Raw genomic sequence first — 20,722 nt, forward strand, 5'->3', positions numbered from 1 at the left:
CTTCAGGGTCCAGAGAATGGATTTGGGACAGAGAGCCTCCTAAGCTGAGGAAGGTAGGGAGCAGAGACAGGAATCCCGGCCCCAAGTGCTCCCACCCCTGGAGTCTCTGGACCTGATATGAGAACCTGCCAAAGAGTAGGGAGACAGACAGGGAAGGAGGTGGCATGTGGGGACCAATGCAAGCATTGCTGCCTCTCCCAGCCCCATCCCCACCCCCAAGGGTTCTGCCCCCACCTCTCCCAGCTCTGTCCATCCACTCCCTGGACACCTCCTAAAACAAAGGCCTCTTTGTGGTCCTGGCCCCCTGGCCTGCTGCCAACTGCATTCTTTACGTGTTTCCTGAGCATAGATCCCGGCTCCGTGGTCAGCTCCTCCCCCGCAGGCCTCCCTGCCAGGCCTGACTCTTGAGGCTCAGAGCAGTCCCCTTGCCCTGAAGTTGGACTCTCAACGGTTGCCATCCCTCCTGTGAACCACCAGGGCTTCCTTCTGCAGCCCACTGAGAAGGGAGACCCCGGGAGCTCACTCCAAGCCAGCGGAACTGTTAGTAGTCAGAGGAGGTTTCAATCTACCGTGGCACTTGGTGATCTCGGTCGATTTCATGGAGCCTTGATGTTCTCCTCTGTAAAAATGGGGCTGCTGAGCAGATTAAATGTCTGCAGAACACCCAGCTCCTTGCCTGCCATATCACAGAGGCTGGGAGTAAGTTGAGCTTGCCCTTCTGCACTGTTCCTGGGTCTCCTTGGGGGTAGGGGGTGAGTGCTTTTGATGGTGGAGGTGCTCGGAGGGGTCCCTTGAGCCTTGGGTGGGACATCATCCTGCAGTCCTGTGGGGGACTCAGAGCTGAAAGGCCTACTCCAGGGACTGCTGAGCCCAGCTCCCCAAGGGGTCCTCCCTGCCACTCAAGGAATGGACCTGGGTCCTTAGCAACTAACCCAGCCAGGCCTGGCCCTGCACCCTGTGCGCCTGCCCATCCTGGTGCCCCCCTCCCTCTTTGTTCGCAGGCAGCTACGCTGGAACCTGGAACATCAGTGAGTGCCCTCTCTGGGTTTGATGGGGACTGACGGGGGGGAAGTGTGGTGAGGAGCCCCAGGGAAGGATGGCAGGGCTTTTGGAGTAGAACACTTTAGAACACAGATACCTACCCTGTCACCTCCAGTCACTGACCATGGTCACACACAGTCACAGACACACTCAATGCTAATGAAGTCCTATCCTACATGAGTGCTCTGGGTGCCCCCGCCCCACCGCTAAAAAATGTTCATAATTTGGAAAGAAAAGGAACTTTTTACAAGCTGGCTGCTCTAGGGAACTTTCCGTCGGTTCTTTTTGGCCTCGTGATGGGTGGGGCCCACTTTTCCCTTCCCTCCCTCTCCAGCTCGTCTAATAATCCCCCCCCCACCAGCTTCACCAAATACACACACCCTTTAGGAGACCTCCAGCCGGCTGCACCAGTCATCCCAACAGGGCAGGGCTTTGGGGGAGGTTAGCCTAGGGAAGGCTGAAGGCCTGTCTTTACCCTCCTGGGCCCCATCCAAGCGTGGGGCATAAACCCCCTTTCCCCTCCCCTCTGCACCCCAGATGTTGGTCCCGTCGCAGGCCCAAATCTTGCCCCACGCTCCTGCTAGATGAGGATCCCCAGCCTTCAGCAGGAGTCAGGCCCTGCTGGAGAGGGGGCCGCTGGAGAGGGAGCGGGGAGGTGCTGAGCTCACCGCCTCGGCATCTCCCCTCCCCCTGCTGATGTGCGAGGGCCCGGGCTGCACTCCTGCGCCAGCCGCCTCACTCCCTAATAGCTTTTTAAGTCCAACCACATGTGTCTGTGGAGAGCGAGAGCAAGCGAGCAAGCGGAGCCGCCCCTCTCGGGGCCTCAGGTTCTCCCCCACCCTTGGCGGAGACCACCCTCCACTTGGAGCAGTCTCGGGGCTGGGGGAGGGGGTGTCTGCCCATCTGCTCCCCTGGCCCAGCTGAGCACGAAGGGGATGGGGCTGGTGTGACAGGGCGCTGAGTGGTTGGGTCTCCCTGGGGAGTGTCATGTGAGGCCAGCTCTTCAGGCTCCAGATCCCAGCCTTTCCTCTAGGTCCTGGGGTCCGGGATGCTCTCTCCCTGCGGAAGGGCAGCCAGGCATAGGTGCCGGTGCTCAAAAGGGGCCCAGCTTGGAGCTGGGTGAGGAGCCCTGATCATGCCAGGGGCCTCTCTCTCCTTGCACCTGGCCCCTCTCAGGCTGACCTGCTGATCGCCCCCTTCGACCTGGGGACACGTGTGGTTCCCTGTGCGTGTGAGTGGTTTGTGGGGAGGCGTGTGGGGTGCGGTTTTGCAGGGGGGGAATGAGGGATGAGAACCAATGGGCCAGCAGGCCTGGGGTCCTAATGAGAAAATTGCTTCCAGCCAGGGAGCCCTGCTCTGCGGCTGAAATTGCATCCAGCCCCAGCCAGCTTTGCTGCTGCAGTCTCCGCCCTTCGGAAGGAGGTGGGGAGGAGCGGGCTTGCACAGGACTCGGCTCCCCCAAAACACACACACACACACACACACACACACAGACACACACACACACAGACACACACACAGACACACACAGACACACACACACACACACACACACACACACACCCTGGAAAAGGGGATGTAGGTGAGCACCTTGGCTCAGGACCCTGACTGAGAGGCAGAGGCGGGAGAAGGGATGGAGGCGTTTCCTCCCTCTCCTTCCCATTCTCTTCAGCTCACACTGTGTGCCAAGGGCCGAGGGCCGCTAGAGGGTAGGCTCGGAGAGGGTGGCATTTAAAGTCTCACTGAGAAAGGATGTCAGGGAGATTTTGTTTACATATTGGTCCTGTGTGCATGTCTGTCTGATGTTTCAGGATGTGTCATTTGAAATTTAGCCTCCCCAAAGTGGATGCCCTTCCACTCAGGAGACCGCGCTTGCCCACATCCCAGGTGAGGGGGCCCATAAGCTGAGAGCTGGCTTAGCTTCCTTTCTTCTTCCTGTTCCTCACTCAGACTTTCCAGCAAAACAAGCTAGAGAATTTGTGGGACCCAGGGCAAAATAAAAACACAGGCCATTAAACCAAGCTCATGTAGCCAGCCCTGGTTCTGAGGAAAGTTGGTACCACCAAGTGGCCGGCTGGCCCTGAGGGCTTCCAGTCGCGCAGATCAACCAGCCTCAGGCCTGCTCGTGCCCTCCCTGAATAGACCAGAAGTTTCCATGTATGAGGGATACTTGTCAAACACCTGGGAATATTTCTTCCTAACCTGGGACTTTGGTCTCTCCACAGCATCCTTCAAAGACTCTTGATTGCCATCTGCCCGTTCTCTGGATTCTAGAGATGGTGATTGGGGAGGGGCCAAGAGGAGCTGGAGAGAGAACGGGCCCACAACTTAAGCTCTTAGAGATTCTCAGGGCAAGGTTACCCATGTCACCCAGGGGTAAACCTGACAGTGGCTTGGGAGCCATGCACCTGTGGGAGGTGGACCCTGTGGGCTGCTGAGCCCTGGCAGCCTGGCCTGCCTGAACCTTCCTGCCCCCTGGGGTGGAGCCACAACAGCCACTGGCAAGCTGTGCAGAGCAGGGAGCAAGCAGGAGTGCTTGAAGGGAGGGAAGAAGGCAGGAGGAAGGAAACAACCCCATTGTCATCCCCCAAATTACTGGCTGGGATGGCGGGGGTGGAGGCGGAAAGCCGACATTGTTTACTTAATTAAAAGTAAACAACAATTTGCCGCTGCCAGCCTCCCATTAGCTGTGTGCCGAGTGCGGAGCCCTAGGAGCTGGGGACTTGGCTTTTCGCTCCCCCCCCCCAGCCCAGCTAATGTCACCACACCCCCAGCCTCAGCTCCCTAGGGCCCTGTGCCCTTCCCTGGTTCTGCCCTCCTCAGGCTGAGGGGGTGTGAGAAACTGATAGCCCGACTGCCTCAGGGTCCGGATAAGAGTGTCAAGAAACTATCACTGACTGGCTCCTGTGGGGAACTAGCTGTGTGCACACAGCCATCGAGGGAGGTTCAGGGGAAGTAGAGTGAATAGCAGCGTTGGGGTCAAACAGGGTAGAGCCCAGGAGCTTCCTCCTCTGGCTACCCTGATGTTCGGCTCCCTAAGCGAGGCAGGCTTCTCACCCCACGGAGGCCCCAACCCATACTACCTTTTTTCTTCTTAGCTTATTAACATCCTTCTGTCGTCTTTTTGGCTCTGCTCCCAGAAGGGGGCCATTCAGGGCTCCTGGAGGGCTGGAAAGGGAGGTGAGCTCCCTGGCCCCAAGTGGAGAAGGGCTGCTGAAATGGGGACCCTGGCCAGGACAGTTCCAGGTGACCCTGGGAGCAGAGGGAGGGATTTGCCTGGGTTGGGCCTTGGCTGGGGACCACCCAACTCCTGCTTCTTGGAGGAGGTGGCTTTGGCCTTCAGGTAGAAGGGGTGGTCAGATGGCAAGAGGGCTGCGGAGGGCCTTCCGTTGGCCTCCCTCAACCTCTGCTTGGCCCAGGAGCTGAGCAGGACACCTTTCAGGGGTCTGTCCCAGGTAAATTCTCACCTCTCCCGTGGACTCCCTTCCTCCTCAAAATGAAAAGGCTGGACCTTACGTGTATGTGTATGACTTTAAACTCTCTGAGCCTCTGCTTCCCCTGACCAGGGGATCAAAGACAACTTGCTGGGAGTAGTCTGGAGAAAAAAAAAAAAAAAAAAAGTGCACAGACACTTGAAACTTAGCAGCCCAGCACCTGCTTTATAAAACCATGGTTGGGCTGGGCTGGTATTGGCCACTGCCTCCTAGACTAGACAGGTAAGGTGAGGAGCAGTATTTTGGAAAAAAAAAAAAAAGAAATCCATAAACACACTGAAAGCCAAGCACGCAGGGATTTAATCCCAAAGGGTGAGAGGAGAGGGGAGCCATGATTCTCATTCCATGCCCCAATCCAGTGGTTTTCACCTTGTTCTGCCGTGGCATGTCTGCTGATGTTGGAGATATTTTTGGTGGTCACAACTGGTGTAGGGGAGTGCTACTGGCATCTAGTGGGTAGAGCCCAGGGATGCTGGTAAACATCCTACAGTGCACAGGATGGCCTTCACCACGGAGAACGATCCAGAGTTTGTTGGCTCTGCCAAGATTTGGCGCTCCCTCAGGAGTCGCCCTCTAACAGACACTGGGCCAGCCTTCTCTTACACTCAGTTTGGCCAGTGCCCACTCTCCCCGAGTCATCCTGCCCTCCCCGTTGCAGCCTCCAGGTCCTCTTCTTAGCATCAGGACTCCCATCCACACGCACGCATGTGAGCGCACAGCTCCCGTGATTCATGCACATCAGGATTTTCACATGTGCTCACACACACAGAAGAATCTGGGAAGTCTGTCCTTTGCTTAATTGAATTAAAGGACTGGGGTTTGGCAGGACATTGTGTATCTGAGCTGCAGCTCGTTGTAGACATTTCAGCAGGATGGGACAGTTCAGGCTCCCTGTGAGTCCAGAGGCTGCTGCTTCTGCTGCCCATGGCGCAAGCGCCCGCCCGAGCCCCTGTTCTGCTCCTCTGTCCCCTCCTCCTCTCTCTGGGGGAGGCTGGAGAGGTCAGGGACACTCCTGCTCCTCTTCCCCTTTCAGCTTCTGCTGGTGGGATGCTGCAGGGACGGGTGGCCTCCTGAGGGGCCAAGCGACTGCCAGGAGCAGAACAGGCCAGTTGCACCTTCCAGGCTTTTTGCTGTCAGTCCTGCTGTCCCTGCTTGGGGGATGGGGGAGCGGGGGTGCTGCTGGTTGGAAGGGAGACACTCCTTGGCCAGGATGTAATGTCACCAAGCTTGGACTGAAAGATGGGGGTTTGGCCTTAGGGCTTTAGGGAGCCTGCGACCCCTGTAGGGGTGACCAAGAGCACTAATGAAGGGGGGACGGAGGGATGTTTGCGGGGGTGGGGGTGAGGAAGGCAGCAGTAGGCAGAAGTCCTTGGGGAAGACCAGGTCTTCTGGCTCCCCTCCCCTACCTGAAGCTGGGGGGGAGGTGCTTCTTCAGTCTTCAGGGACAGAAGTAGTACAGGGCCAAGGGCATGCTTTTGAAGCTTGCTCCCCTCCAGCCTCTGCCCATCCCTCTGTGGCCTCTGCCTTGGTAGGCTCTGGGGTGGGTGGGCCTGTGTGAGTGTTCTCAGCTGCCTTTACTAGTGATGCATGAACCCACTCTTGCCTCTCCTTGGGGAGCAGAGAAGGTGAGCTCAGTCCCTGCCTCTCATCTTAGGAGCCCCCCGATCCCAGGCACCCCCAAAAGAAGCCTTGCTTGGAGCCACTCCTAGCCCAGAGCCAAGGGCATTGGAAAAGGCCCTTATCTGGACTGGGTCCAAGGTCCTAACTGTGGTGGGAGGGTGGGTCAGCCAGCCTGGGCCTCCTGGGGGCCATCTCCCAGCACGTGCTGCCCTCTCTGGCACCTATTCTTGCTCATGCCTTCATGGGATGCTCACTGTATGCAGAATTTCAAGGCAAGCCAGATCTAGCCTTTGCCCCGAGTTTAGGACCAGTGCTGCAGGCTTGCCAATGGCTGGTGGCTCAGGCTTCCAGGACATCCAGGGACCATTGGCACCGTGACCTTGGGTGGGTTAGACAGGGCAGGGGTCGAGGAGCAGCCCTCCCAAAGCCCGAGAGGAGGGCTGGGGGGCCAGGGAAGTACCAGGCCAGGCCCTGTGAAACGATCTGCAGCACCCAGGGTCAGGGGGTGGGGGGAGCCCGGGCTCACCTCGGCTAACCTCCCACTGAACAAAGGGGCCTTTCTCCATGCCCGCCGGAGGGTGCGCCCGCCCAGCCAGCCGCTGCCGCCACTGCAGAGCACTGGGGTTTTTTTTCCTTCTGACTTTTCTCCATTTCTCTCCCTGCTTCTGGTTCCTGATCTCTGACTTTAACTCCCCATTTTTCACTTTTTGAGAGAGGGGGAAAGAAAAAATCTTTTCATGCATTTATCAAGTGCAGAGGCAAGTCTGTGCTGCCAAAAGGCGGGGGGGGTGTCCTGGGCATGTTGGGAACAGTCCTGGGGCCAAAGGGCCACAGCCTCCCCAAATTGAAGATTGCCCCGCTCTGGAGGAGGTGGGCAGGGTGGGATACCTCTGTCCCCACTCCTGCCCAGCTGTGCACCTGGCAGGCCTGGCCCCCCACCTCCCACTTCTCGCTGGCCCGTTCTCTGCCCCCTTCATCTGGCCCCTTCACCACAAGCTGTTCCTAATCAATGAGAACGGGAAGCTCAGCCCTCACGTCAGGGGATGTGTTTGGCGGTGGTGGCAGCAGCAGCAGCAACAACAGGAGCTGCTTCCTTGGGCAGCTCCTTCCCTGTCGCACAGCCTAGGATCCTAGTGGTCCAAGCCTGGCCAGATCCTTCTTCCTGCTCCCTGCTCCTGCCTTGTGGCTGTGGAGAGAGAACACCGTGCCCTCGAGCCCTGAGGTTCGCCTGCCCACAGTTTCTACTGTAAACTCACTGCGCCACCTAGCTACGGCATCCAGAAGTGCAGCGGCCACTTCCTTGGGTGTGGGCTGGGCCTGGCAACCTGAAAACCGCTTTGGTCCTTCAGGGTATTTGAGGTGGGAATTTGGCACTTGCCCTCCTGAAGATTCAGTGTCATTTGCCTTTCAGCAGACCTGGACTGTTGCCCCCTATTAGCTGCCAGTCTGTGTATGTACTGTGTACTTGTTCCCCCTTCTGTAAGGAGGCCCTCTACAGCTCCTCAGGATCACAGCGCCACTGAAATGTAGCGCCTCCAGAGCCGCTCCCCTTGCCTCATCAGTGCCTTATGTATGTGTTGTGCTTTACAGTGTATATAACCGTCCCATTTCATTCTCCATAAAAACTCCTGCTCATGGCCCCAGTGCCCTCCAAGGGAGGTCTTGATTGCATTGCCCAGGGGGAGAAAGGAGAGGCAGGCTTAGGATTTGAACCCCCGGGCTTCTGTCCAGCACCCACAGCTGTCTGCACCCCTCAGGAGGGCGCCCATCCACTCAGCCAAGCCCTGGCTGAGGCTCTCAGGGCTCGAGTAGGACCTTTAGAGGCAAATATCCAAATTCCTCATGTCTTGGGGCCTCCAGGGAAGGGAGAGGAGCACAGGTCTCCTTGTGCTTGTCCTTCCCTGCCAAAGAAGCTGGTTTCCTCTCCGGCCAGTGTGGCCTCAGGCATGGAGGCCAGGGTGTACACAGTCCTGAGGCACAGCTGTACCCAGGTCTGCTTGGACTTTGTGGAAGGATTAAGCAGTACTGTGGTTTCCAGGCCAATTCGTTGAGTATGAGCGTTGAGGGCTGAGCCTGCAGGAAAGGTTTTCCCTCCTCTGGAGGGCAGAGGGCGGAGGTGCCACCCATTTGGTGCTTCTGCCCCCTGGGTGGTCAGTGCAGCCACATTTGGAAGAAGGGTTTTAGGAGGGTCTTGGCCAGACTTCCCCAGCCTGAGGGACAGGGTCTCCAGACTCTCATGCTGTTCAGAGATGGAGTCTTTCACTCCCTCTGCCAGCCCTGGCCCTGGCCCAGCCAGAGGCTCTCAGTGTTAGTGAGATTTGGAAGGAAGGGTGCTTGGGTTCCAGCCTCCGGGCAAGACAAGGACACCATTCTAGACACCTGATTATAGCAATCGTTTGTGTCTTGCTGCTCTTTGATGAACAGGAGTCAGGTCTTCCCTGCCACAAGGCAAGTCCACCGGTAGAGGAGCCATCTTTGGGGTCAGCAGCCTGGGTGCTGGTGCTTTCTGTAGAAGCTGAGGCATTTAGAGCCCTCAGGGCTTGGCCACCCTGAGGAACAGAGGCAGGCGGCTTTGAGCTGGCTCCCACTTCCCCACAGGGGTGAGTGGAGGTAGGTGGATCCTACTGGATTCCTCTTCCCGCATGCCCAAGTTTCCTGGATAGATTCTCCCAAGGAAAAGGCGCAGTGGGAGGCAAGTGCAGGCAGGACTCTCGAAGGTCAGATGGAGAGAGGGTGCGAGAAAGGAGGGTGAGGGGCCTGCTGCTCCCCCAGCCCTAGTGTCCCCTGCCGAGCCCGGCTCCATGTCTTTAGGTAGGAGGACCTTCCCCTGCCCAGGGCTGAGGCCTGCCTCTGTGCGGACTCACTTCTTCCACCCCCCTTCCTTGGTCAGCTGATCTTTCTCCAGGCCTTCTGCTCTTCCTCTCTCTTTCCTCTGAGGTGGAGTGGGGGAAGGGGAATTGGGGCTCCTTGTCCTAGGGTCTCCTCCCCACTCCTCACCCTGCTGAGCGCCTGCCAGACAGATGCTGGCAGCTGGAAGAAGCCCAGGCAGTTGTGTGCGAGAAGCCACTCCTGGGTATTTTTAGGAAAGTGTTTTCCCCCTCCCTTTTTTTTTCTTAAAGCAGTCATTTCCTCCTTTACTTTCTCGCTTTCTCTTTGCTTTGTCCCATTATTCCTTGCCTCTCGGAACTGTCTACCTCTCTGATTCTTCCTGGTGCAGTCTCCTTTCTTCGAACACCTTTGCTTTGACTCTTACTCTCTGTCTTGCCTGTTTCTGTTTTTTAATCTTAGCTTTATCTTTTTGTCACTCTCTTGCTCTGTGACTTACTGCCTCCTCCCCTCCTCCCCCTAAACCCCTTCTTGCCCCAAGGTATGTGCCCTGAGTGGCCTCCAGAGCCTCCACCTTCTTATCCTGGGTTGGCAGTTATCGCCCTGAGGACTCTGTCCCTTTATGAATAATTAGACCAAGGGCAAGTGTACTGGGGGATGGGGGACTATTAATAGCCCCATGAGCAGCTGGGGGCGAGGGTGGTTGTCTGGACAGGCCTGGCCTGGGCAGCTCAAAGGGCCCAGAAAGGGCAGGGCTGGAAATAGAGAAAGCTGGGTGGGGGTGAGAGGAGCAGCTCCGGAGGCCGCTTGCCAGCAGTGGGCACCCATCCTGCAATGCCCCTGGTCTTGGCTTGTCGGGTGGGGAGGGTATTCTCCACTTTCAGTCTCTCTCCATCAGATTGGGGAGGACACGGAAGCTCCAGGGGCTGAAAGCCACTATCCCAGACCCCATAGTCCTATGACTCCTGGCCCCAGGCCCTCTTGGAAATGCTGGCGCTGGCTGCCAGCTGAGCCCTGGCATGGTCGGCACTGCCAGGAGAGGTGCCTGTGGCCATGGGGCAGTGCTGAGCCCCTGGTGTCCTCAACTCTCTGTATCCCCAGGGCTGGGGCGGAGCAGTCCTGGGCCGGGTGGGAAAGGGGATGAGAAGGGCCTTGGGGCCAATGTTCTCCAGAACCCAGAGAGAGGAACAAGGTGTTCTCTGCCTCTCCCCACCCTGCTTCTGGCGTGGTGACTCGTCCTGAGACAGGTGGGCCAGAGACCAGTTACTGTGCCCTCCACTAGGGGTGGGTGCAGCCTGTAGAAGGCATCTTGCTCTGCTTTTATTTGCAGAGAAACCTCTCAGATGTTGATGAGTCAGGCCGCAAGGGAGCCCCTCTGCCCATGGGGTGTGGTTGTCCTCTGGGGCAAGCCACCAAAAACTATCCTCTAGGCCATAGTATATGGTGTAACAAAGACCTCGAGCTTCTGGGGGGAGGGAGCCGAGGGCCAGCGGCGCCTGGAAGGAGGAGTAGAATTTCAGCAAGTGGAGATGAAGGGAAGCATAATCCAGGTGGAGCCTTGCTGTGAGCCAGGCCCCCAGCTCAGCACTTTATATGTTTTTTTCTTTACTGCTCACCCAGCAGCCCTGAGGGGCAGGTGGTACCCCTGTGTTAGACAGGCAACAGCTTATAACTTGGCCATGGTCACTGGGCTGGTAGGTGCTGGAATGTGGATGGGAACTCAGGTAGGGCCCTTTTCACTGTTGCTGGCTACCCACCTTCTCTCTCTGCTTTCCCTCCCTCCATGCTCTGTCCGCTTTGCCACCTCCTTGCTGGGGCCAGGCCAACCTACCCCAGGGTAGAGTCTCCACAGTGGTAGAGTACCCCACGAGGTACCCCTTCTGAGGGCATGGGCCAAGGCAGGCTCAGAGTGGAGGAGGAGGGGTAGGTCTGGGATCCATGCCCTGCCACAGGTGTCCCCCCACCCCCCCACTCACCCCCCCATCTCCCTCAATAGTGACTGCCTCACAAGGCTGCAAAGCCTTTAATACTTCTCTGGTGGGAACTCTGCAGGAGCACTTGGGGACCTCTGGAACATCCAGAAGAGTGTCACTGCTGAACCCTGGGTCTGCTCATTTACTCCATAAACTGGCCTGAGCATTTATGCCTGAGGCTCCGGGGGTCAGCGCTGGGCCTCTTGCAAAGAACAGACCCAGGGGAGCCTGCCGTTCTTCTTGGTCTTTGGAGGAGACAGCTGGTGCCAAGAGCCATCCTGCCAGCATCTCTGCGTGCTGCTGTAGGTGGGGGTCTCATTTATGAACTGCTGCTGGGCAGCCTGCCACCCCTGCCTAGGGCTGGGCTGGGCTTGGAGGGGCACTGACCAAGCTGCTGGGCCTGGGCTTTTTCTCTGTCTGTCTGCTGGGTACTCTGCACCTGGGCTCCTCTCTCCTTTCGGTTTCTTCTTTCCAGTTTTGGCTCCTTTGCTGGCCACTGCCTGTCATCCTTTGGAGTGGAATGCCGGCCTTCCCGCCTCTTCCTTGAGTAGGCTGCTCTCAGGAATCAGGCTCTGTCTACAGGGGTTCTTCTTGGGCTGGGGTGGTGCTGCCTCCTGGGGGCAGGAGCTGACAGGAGAGCGCCTCCAAGGGGCTCAAGGGCTGCCTGCTGGGATCAAGGGGCAGCAGGAGTTTTCCTGACTCTTGTTTTCCTGGAGGAAAGCCATGAATTTAGGGACAACTTTCTCATTAAGAGAGTGAGATCCCCTGGCTAGGGGGCCACATCCACATGCAGGAGAGTCATCAAGGGCTGCAGGAGGACAGCCTTCTTCACAGGGGTGCAGTCTGAGGGCCCAGGCTTCCAGAAGAAGCCTGAGACTAGCCGTTGGACCCTGCTCTCTGGTCTCCTCGGTACCGCTTGAGCAGACAGACTGGCCTCCTCCTCCCTTCCCACACCCTGACTACCAGGCCGAGGGCCCCGCCATAGCTGACCAGGCTCTCAGCCCCAGACAGCAGCCGTGGGTGGAGAAGAAGAGAATAGTTCTTCCAGCAGTCAGGATCCGGGCAGAGTGGAGGATCCTGTGAAGATACTGGCCCACCCTGAGTGCCTTCCTTCAGCCTGGGCCACCAGGGGCAGCGAGGGTGGGTCTAGACCAGAGTATGCCATAGTGTGCCTCTGCCTTGTCACCATCCCTTGTCCCCACAGTTTCTTCCTCTTTGTCCTCTTTTCCCAGAAGGTGATTCAAGTCAAAGGCTCGAGTGTCTTTGGATCCATCCACTGAGGGGGAATGAGGCCAGGAGAGAGGAGGCTGGTGGGGGTGGGGAGGCATGTCCCAGAGCCTGGCCTGGTCAAATTGGTCCTTCCACCCTGGGCCCAACTTTATTATCCCACCCTACCTTCATCCCTGCTCCCACCCATGACTTTAGGGCTGTGCTTCTTGGTCAGGTGGGAGGCTAGGGATGACAGGGTGTGTGTGTCTGGGTGTGGGTGTGCGTGTAGCAAGACCAGGGGTTGAGAAGGGGCTAAAGGGAAGAGAGCAAGATCCTGGAAGCCCCATGCCAAGGCCCACCGTCCTGTGCCCTCTATCTGCCCTCCTTTCTCAAGGACTTCCTGGGTCCCCTGTGTCTCCTTTTGCCAAGACGGGGACAGCCTCTCCATCAGCCACCTCTTTGCTCCCCCATCCATTCACCTCACCCCTCCTTAGAGTGTCTCAGATTCTCGGACTTGGGTTTCATGAGGCACAATAGTTACATTCTCCAGCCCTGATTGCTGCAGGCCGGGCCTCTGGCTCTCCTTGAGATTGGGTTTCCCATGCCTGGGACACTCTTGTATCGGGGAGGAGGGGCACACGGGGGATGCGGAGGGAGGGGGTGCCCTGAACCACATCAGCCCTTCAAAGGACAGGGTGCCGCCAGGACCCAGACACCCTCAGCCCAGAGCACTCCCCACTTGCTTCTCCAACCAAGGGTGTGGGGAAAGGCCTGAGATCTGGGCCTTTTCTGTGGCAGGGCGCTTGGTGCTGAGTTTACTATGTGCAAGGGGACGAGGCTCCACATGCGCCGTGTGACTCTACCCTGTGAGAGAGTAAGGAGTGGTGGTAGCATCTCCGCACGGGTACTCACCCGTGTGTCTGACTTGCCTGGGTGTGCACATGTAGGTGTGGGAGAGGCCGTGGGGTGGCTGGACAGCAAGGTACATGCTGCCTTGAAGGAGAGCTTCCCCAGCAACAAGCAGGAATTCCTCCCTCACCTGGCAGGAGCCATAAATATCTCCCTGTCTGCGGCTAGGAAAAAAAATATATTAAAAACATGTCGTCAGTTGGGGTTTATATGCAACGCTGGGCTCCTCCTGGCAGCTGGAGCCTCACCTTCCAGGGCTCCGCTGAAAAGGCAAAACCCTGTTGGAAACACAGGCCTGCCTGCCCACCCTCGCAGGTCCTGAATTGGGAGAGAAAAGGGAGCTGGAGAGAGGAAAGTGAAGGAGACGAAGGACAGAGAGGCGGAGTGGAGCCAAGGCATAGGACCTGAGTCCAGGAATCAGAATCCAAGGGACAGGCAGAGATCCGAATAAATTGAAGTTTGGAGCTGGTGAGGCTGGGGGGAGGCAGGGTTTGGGGGAGGGCTTCGTGCCTATTCCAGGGTATGAGGAGGACCTGGGAAAGGGAGGGGCTGAGTTGGCCCTGCCCTGGTCTGGGTGCTTCATAACACTTCCACTCGGTGTGGGGGAGTGACAGGTGACGTGTGCAGATGAATGGGGAGCGGCCGGACCAGGAGCCAAATCTCATTTCAGAGCCTTGCTCTGCAGAGCCCGCTCCAGCCCTTGCCGAGACAGAATCCAGATTTATCACCTGCCCCTTCACAGGCCTTCCTTCCAGAAGCCTCTGAAGTGGCCAGACCATTGGCAGGGGAGGCCTCTGCCTTGGATGCATGGATTGCATCCAAGGGAAGGACAGACCGACGGGATCCCCAGCAGCATCAAGAATGAGCCGTGGGCTCTGAGACCCTCTCCATGTGACCCAGGGCAGGGACCCTGATGCCTGCCTAGGCAGGACATCAGTCTGGACACAGTGGCTGGACTTGGTCTTTAGGCGACTGCATTTGATGGGTCAAGCAGAGGAGACCTCAAATGTGGAGGGGCCCCTAGTCCTCATCAATGGAGGATGAGGGAAGCCTTCAGTCATCTTGGGGTCTAGTGGGTGGGAGCCATGTCCCCTGGCCCCTCTCTCCTCTCCAGGAATTGAGGAGAGCCTTTGTCTTTGAAAGGAGCTTCAAGGAGGGGTCAGGCTCTGAACTGGGTGTGTGAACTCAGTTAGGGTGCCTGCTGCTCTGATGACCAGGCTGGAGAGGAGGCCGAGGCTGGAAAATCTTCCAGGGGACAGATTTGGGCCCAGAGGGCTGGCAATACGAGAGAGGACCTTGGGGGCCGCGGGCCTGAGCTGCAGAGGATAAAGGGTGGAGTGGGGCACCTGCTTGCTTATACCAACCAGCCAGCACCGTCCTTGCTCCTCCACTTGCCCACAGGCCACCAGCTGGCTCATTGTCTCTGGTGAGAAAGCCGACTCTGGGGGCTCCTGTGTGGGCGGGGCACTCATCCATGCACGCCCACCTGGCAGGGGCTCCCAGGGGCTTGGGGGTGAGAGGAAGGGGGTTGACAGAGAAACAGAGCACTGGAGACAGAGCAAGAGGTGCAGTCAAGTCGTTGAGAAGGTCCTGCACCTTCAGCCATGAGGCGCGAGAGCGCCCCAGCTGTTCAGCAGTCAAGTTCCCTCCTGTGCTGTTGGCAGTGGGCAGTGCGCAGGGTCTGTGAACAGGAGATAAAGAGGTCAGGCCGAGTGTTTTCTCTCACTAACTGTGGATTTGTGTGTTTGTTCAGCTGGTGGCTCTGATAAGCCCCATTCTGCCAGATAAAAGCTAAGCACCCCTGGGATGGGGCCCGGGGAGGGTGAATAAAGGAGCAGCTCCTCCTTTCTCCGCAGCGCCACCATCCTGGATCCTGGGGTGATCTCCTCCCCTGGAAGTCCTGATACAGAAGGGAGTTGGCCCGAGGACCAGCCATCCCCTGTGAAGCTGGGACGCTCTGAGTGGGTGGGGGGCGGCAGAACTCCTGATACCCAGGGGCTCTCTAGAGCAGACCTAGACCTTGGGGCAGGGCTCCCCACAGAGCGCAGCATGAGAAAGCCGGTGAAAGCAGGCTTCCTGCCTCTCCAACCAGCTATCCTGGGTGCCTGCCAGCCCCCTACCCCTGTCTGTCTGAGGCACGTCGCTGAGATGAGGAGGTGAACCAGGGCTTGCCACCCATCACATCCCTTACCGTCCCGTGGTGCCTGCCACCATGCCTGGGCAGGGTTCCACTCTTGCTTCACTAGTTGAGCCCCTGGGCCTGGGAGTGGCCCGTGGGGGCCTTAGCAGCTTTGGAGCAGAGCGGTGGTGTCCCACACCCTGAGGCCATGGCCCTCCCTGCCCTTCTGCTCTTGGAATGTGGCTTGAACAAGGCAGTGAGGCTCTGGCCACAGCTGCCCCTGCTGCTGGGGCTGGCTCCTGAGCCTCAGAGGCTGGGCCCAGATTTCTAGTGTGTCTGCCTTTTGTCCTGGGGCTGAGTTGAGCATGCTGGGGGCTGGCGGTGGCGGCATTGTGGGCCCTGGCTGGGGCCGCCAGCCATAAGATGGCTGCCAAGGTTTAAAATGGCTGCCAGCAGTGAGCGATCGGGCCGAGCTCGGAGGCGCGTGGCAGTGGCACCGCCCGCGCCCAGGAACTGGCTCCAGCGCTCCGCTTTACATTGCACTGGTAAAAATAATAGTAGGATAACATTTGGGGGCAGTTTCTTGGTTTAAAATGATTTTCTGTCTGCCATGCTTTCCTTTAACCCCCATTTGTCTCTGCCTCGTGGCTGGCCCATCTCCATCTCTTTGTCATCCTCTCTCATCTTTCTGTCCCTGGGCTGAGTGCGCGCATGCGCACCACACAGGCGTATGGTTCCGACTCCCCCGACCATGGTGGTGGCCGATGTCGTGCCCCTGGTGTGGACACCAGGACCTCCTCTCATGAACTCAGGCCTGGAGAGCTTGGTGGCGCCCAAGTTGGTCCTGGACAGACGGGGTTGGTAGCGGTGACCCTGAGCCTGTGTACCTGGTCCTGAATCCATGCCCTCTGGTACAGTGAAGCTGGGCCGTGGGAGGCAACAGCCACAGGCCTGGTGGGTTCAAGGAGGCCCAAGAATGGGTGCCTGTTGCCTTGGGCCCTTTGGTTGCTCCCTCCTAGATCGGCTGGGGCTTGACTCAGACCCAGGGAGCCAGGAATGGACTCAGGTGACAGAGTGACATGCCACCATGGTTGTGGTGCAGAGAGGTTGCTCTCCCAGGAAGTGTGGAGGCTGTACTGTGGGCTCCCTCCCAAGCAGAGAGTGGCACTAACAAAGAGCTGGCCCAGGGAGGGCTTCCTGTCTCCCCAGGCCTAAAGCCACCACTGGGGTGAGTACAAAGGGAGATGTGGAAGAGCGTACCCCAGTCTGCAGAGGGCAGGGGGTCCTGCAAACATTTTCCTTATAAACCTCGGCTGTTTTGATTTGTTGCAATGGGACTTAATACTTTTGGAATTAAACAAAAATCAAACAAGGTAAAGGATGCAGGAGGGGGGTTTGAAACTGTTCTGGGGACAGCCTGTCCTTTCCCACTGGTCACACAGAGGCAGGCAGCCAGGAACTTGGCTGATGCCCCCAGCTTTAGCCAGGCAGACATTTGCTCTGAGAATTGGGGGGGAGGGCAGGGGCTGCCATTCTGCCTGCCCAGCTCCTTCCCACTCCCCTGGAGGACAGTGGAATCTCCCACCCTATCTCCTGGGCTGGCCTCACTCCCAGCTGGTCATTCCCCCCTGGCCTGGCTATGAGGCCAGTGCAGAGAGGACTCCTGAGCCAGCAGGTGGGTGTGGGCAAGATGAGAGGCCCCAGCCCACACCAGGGCGCCAGTGTTCAGATGCCACCCCCTGTGTTGTCCCCCTGTGAGCAGCTGATTCTTCAACAAATGCCTGCCCCACAACCTGCGCTGACCCCCCTCTTCACCAAGCTCTCTCCAGCTGTCGTGCCCAGGCAGGCATTCGGGAGGTCCCCGTTGTGCCCCTGGCACACAAAGCTTTGAGGGCATGGGGGGTGGGGGCGGGGGGCTTTCCCAAGCTCAGCAAAATATTCACACGCACGCTCCACCCTGCCCCCAGCCCTCTGTGTGCTCCCACCGCACAATGGGCCCTTGTCTCGGGGCTCCCTCTGAGCAGCTGTGGCACCAGGGCATGAGACAGCCCAGACAGGCTGGCACAGAACGGGTGACGGCGTCAGGGGCAAACCTCCCCCTCTGGGTTGCCAGGCACTGCCTGTGAGCACAGAGGTGAAGTGGGGGTGGGGTGGACCGACAGGGATGGAGTTAATTGAGGGAAGGGGCTGCTCTTCTGGGGAGCTAGAGCATGTGAGGCTGGGGGGTCCCTGGAGTTCCCCTCAGCTGTGGACAGAGACAGGCACTGGCCTAGAGGGTAGCTTCTCCTGGGCGTCCTCTTTGCCCTGACTCTAGGCCAGTGCTGCTCAACCATGGGCGACTTTGTCCCCAGGCCGCATTGGGCAATGTCTGGAGACATTTGTGGTTGTCATAGCTGGGAGTGCTACTGGTATCTAGTGGGTGGAGGCCAGGGATGCCACTTCATATCCAGTAGTGCACAGGACAGACCCCCACAGCAGAGAATGGTCCAGCCCAAATGTCAGTGGTGCAAGGTGGGCACACCTGTGCCAGGTGTGAGCCCAACCCTCCTTCCCCTTCTTCTGGTCTCTCCTTACTTGGGGTAGGATGAAGTTGTTAGCCAGCCTGGGTGGGCAGCGCCCCTGGCTTGGCTAGATTTTGTGTGAAATTTGGTCTTGATCTGTCCTCCCCTTTATGTCTCCTGCAGAATCCGGACAATCAGATAGTTCAAACCAGCAAGGAGATGCGGACATCAAACCACTGCCCAACGGTCAGTGACCCTGCCCCCTGCTGGCCACACCCCTCTGCCCCTCCCCCACCCTGGCCCCTGGCTGGCTTGGTCTCCCCCATCCTTCCCCTTTACTCCACTGTCTCTTGAGCTTCAGCTGTGGTCCCCGAGAGAGGGGGGCTCACCTGAAATATACCCCCTCTTCAGTGTAGACCCAAAGGTTGGGCAAGGGCCAGCCTGGGTGGGAAACAGAGCTTGCGAGGGAGGAAGAGCTATGGGGGAAAAGGACAGGTAACCCCCTCCTGCAGCCTTACCTTGACTCACTCCCCTTTTTCCCTCTTCAGGGCACTTAAGTTTCCAGGACTGTTTCGTGACTTCTGGGGTCTGGAACGTGACTGAGCTGGTGAGAGTATCACAGAGTAAGTGGGCTTCTTCCTTCTGGGCCAGGGACAGGCCAGGGCTGAGCTCAGCAGGAATAGGGTGGGAAAAGTAGAGCTCAGACCTCCCCCTACTGATGGGGTCTTCTAGGGGCTAGGGGGCAGACAGGGCTTCTTGAGATACTCTCTGCTCACGCCACTGTACTGGGTGGAGCAGAGCCAGTCAGAAGCTGGATCTCTAGTTTCTACTGCTTTGGAGGAAAAAAGTCCAATCAAAGGGTTCTTCCTCAAGGACTCCCAGCCAGGAGGAGGCCTCTTCAGCAGTCTGGGCAGCCTGTCTGCCACCCTGGCTTCCAGGAAGCTGCTTGTGGCAATGAAACAGGCCCTGCTGGGCCTCCGGTGCCTTCCAGTCTCATCGTCCTCTCGCTTCTTCCCCAGCTCCTGTTGCTACAGCATCAGGGCCCAACTTCTCGCTGGCGGACCTGGAGAGCCCCAGCTACTACAACATCAACCAGGTGACCCTGGGGCGGCGGTCCATCACCTCCCCTCCTTCCACCAGGTGAGTCCAGCCCCTGGCCCTCCCACCTTGTCTCAGGCTGTTCCAGGTACAGCCTGGGTGCTTCAGAAAGTCACCCTCATTGAGGGTGCTAGCTCTGAGGTCCCCTTGGTCCCTCTGCTGAGCCACCTGCTGAGCTTCCTACTTGGCACCATGTCGGCTTACAGCCTGGGACACAAATTCGAACAAGGCAGGGCTCTGCTCTGAAGGCCCTCCCAGTGGGGACCCAAGAGGGCTTCTCTCTCAGGGAGGTGGCGTTTGAGCCAAGATATATAAAGGGCTGGTACAGGTGTGGGGTGGATGCTCCAGGAAGAGACAGCAGCCTCTGTCTGGCAGGGCCACCTCACAGAGGGTTTTGGAAGCCAGAAGAAGGCATTTGGACTTCATCCTGGGGCAGTGGGGACCCCTGAAGAGTTCTGAGCAGGGGGTGCTATCTGTGTGTGTTCCAGAAAGCTCCCTCCAGTAGCAGGAGTTTTGGGCGGGACTGGTGGCTAGTGAGGAGGCCACCTGACAGGCTGAGCTGAGGAGGCCCAAGCGGGGTGGTGCGGAGAGGGAAGGATGGAGTTGAGAGATGTCCAGAAAGTAGAGAGTCCACCCTAGTCAGGGTGAGTCATGCGGACAGAGTTGGATCCCAACTTTATTGAAAATTTTGATATTTTGGTTATTGTGACATTTTTGGCATTCATTCTGATTTTTTAAAGTAGTGTATTAAAATGTTGTTTATCTGGTGGCACCACCCCCTGACACTTTGGGTCCCAGGTGAGTACCTTGCTCACCTCGCCCTGGCCTGGCCCTCAGGCTGATGGGATATAGTGACTGAGGGGGAGGAAGAAGTTGAGGGTTGCGCCTAAGCTCTTTGACTTGGGAGCTCAGTGAACAGTGATATCACAGACTGAGATGCAGCTGGTAGAGGAGGAGAAGGTTTGGCTCCTCTACCTCCAGGGAGCAGTGGACTAAGGGGCTATCCATGCTGAGTGGTACAGTCCAAACACCAGGTAATTGCCTGCAGCCTCGTACCAGCCTTGTCCCATCTGATCCTGCTTTCCTCCTCCATCCAGCACCACCAAGCGCCCCAAGTCCATTGATGACAGTGAGATGGAGAGCCCTGTCGACGATGTGTTCTATCCCGGGACAGGCCGCTCCCCAGCAGCTGGCAGTAGCCAGTCCAGCGGGTGGCCCAACGATGTGGATGCAGGTATGGACATGAGGAATATCCGCTTCTTACTGGCTTCCCCACTGTCAGGTGCCTTGCAGTGGGAGGGTCATGGCCTTCTCTTCAGAGCCTCCTTGGCCTCCTGCTCTTAGCCTTATGGTCTTCATGGTTCAGTTTCTCAACCTGGGCACTGTTGACATTTGAGGCTAGAATGTTCTTGATCATGGGGGCCCTCCTGTGCACCGCAGCGTGTTTAGCAGCATCCGTGGCCACTAGATGCCAGTAGCACTCCCACCCCAGGTATGACAACCAAAAATGTTTCCAGCTATTACCGAACGTCCCTCAGACATCCCAGGGGCACAATTGCCCCAGGTCAAGAATGCTGGTCCAAAGGGCCCAGCTTCACGCAGATGACCGGAGACGAGTAGTGAACAAGCAGAGGCTTTTTTAGACCAGGAAGAGAAGCCAGGGATGGGAGAAGGTTCTGAGGGGAGGATCTATAGGAAGCCAGCTCAGTCCTTCTCAATCCCCTTTAACCACCCCCTTTCTGTCAAGCTCACCCACCATCGCCTCCAATCTTTGACTGAGTGAGTAGACCCACTGGGTGAGCCCAGGTGGAATGGAGTGGCTGCACACCTGTGAGTGTGTGTGTGTGCGTGTGTACCCATGGGGCTGGGAGGAAGGCCCTACAGCTTGTATGTGTCCTCATGACATGGGTGCTGGGAGTATAGGCCCAGGGT

The 20,722-nt window shown here is 57.9% G+C and overlaps 1 protein-coding gene across 7 annotated transcripts in view; it reads left to right on the forward strand.

Annotated features, from left to right (window-relative positions):
* NFIX (nuclear factor I X) overlaps nucleotides 1-20,722 on the forward strand; it is a 94,218-nt gene that overhangs the window by 55,055 nt on the left and 18,441 nt on the right. For all 7 annotated transcript variants that reach the window (XM_049877075.1, XM_049877078.1, XM_049877079.1 and 4 more), the window contains exons 3-6: nucleotides 17,876-17,938; nucleotides 18,241-18,315; nucleotides 18,712-18,832; nucleotides 19,888-20,024. In XM_049877075.1, the coding sequence (XP_049733032.1) occupies nucleotides 17,876-17,938; nucleotides 18,241-18,315; nucleotides 18,712-18,832; nucleotides 19,888-20,024 (396 nt within the window). The remainder of the gene's footprint in view (nucleotides 1-17,875; nucleotides 17,939-18,240; nucleotides 18,316-18,711; nucleotides 18,833-19,887; nucleotides 20,025-20,722) is intronic.

This window comes from Elephas maximus, chromosome 3 (assembly GCF_024166365.1).
Source record: "Elephas maximus indicus isolate mEleMax1 chromosome 3, mEleMax1 primary haplotype, whole genome shotgun sequence".
In the NCBI taxonomy this organism is placed as follows: Eukaryota; Metazoa; Chordata; class Mammalia; order Proboscidea; family Elephantidae; genus Elephas; species Elephas maximus.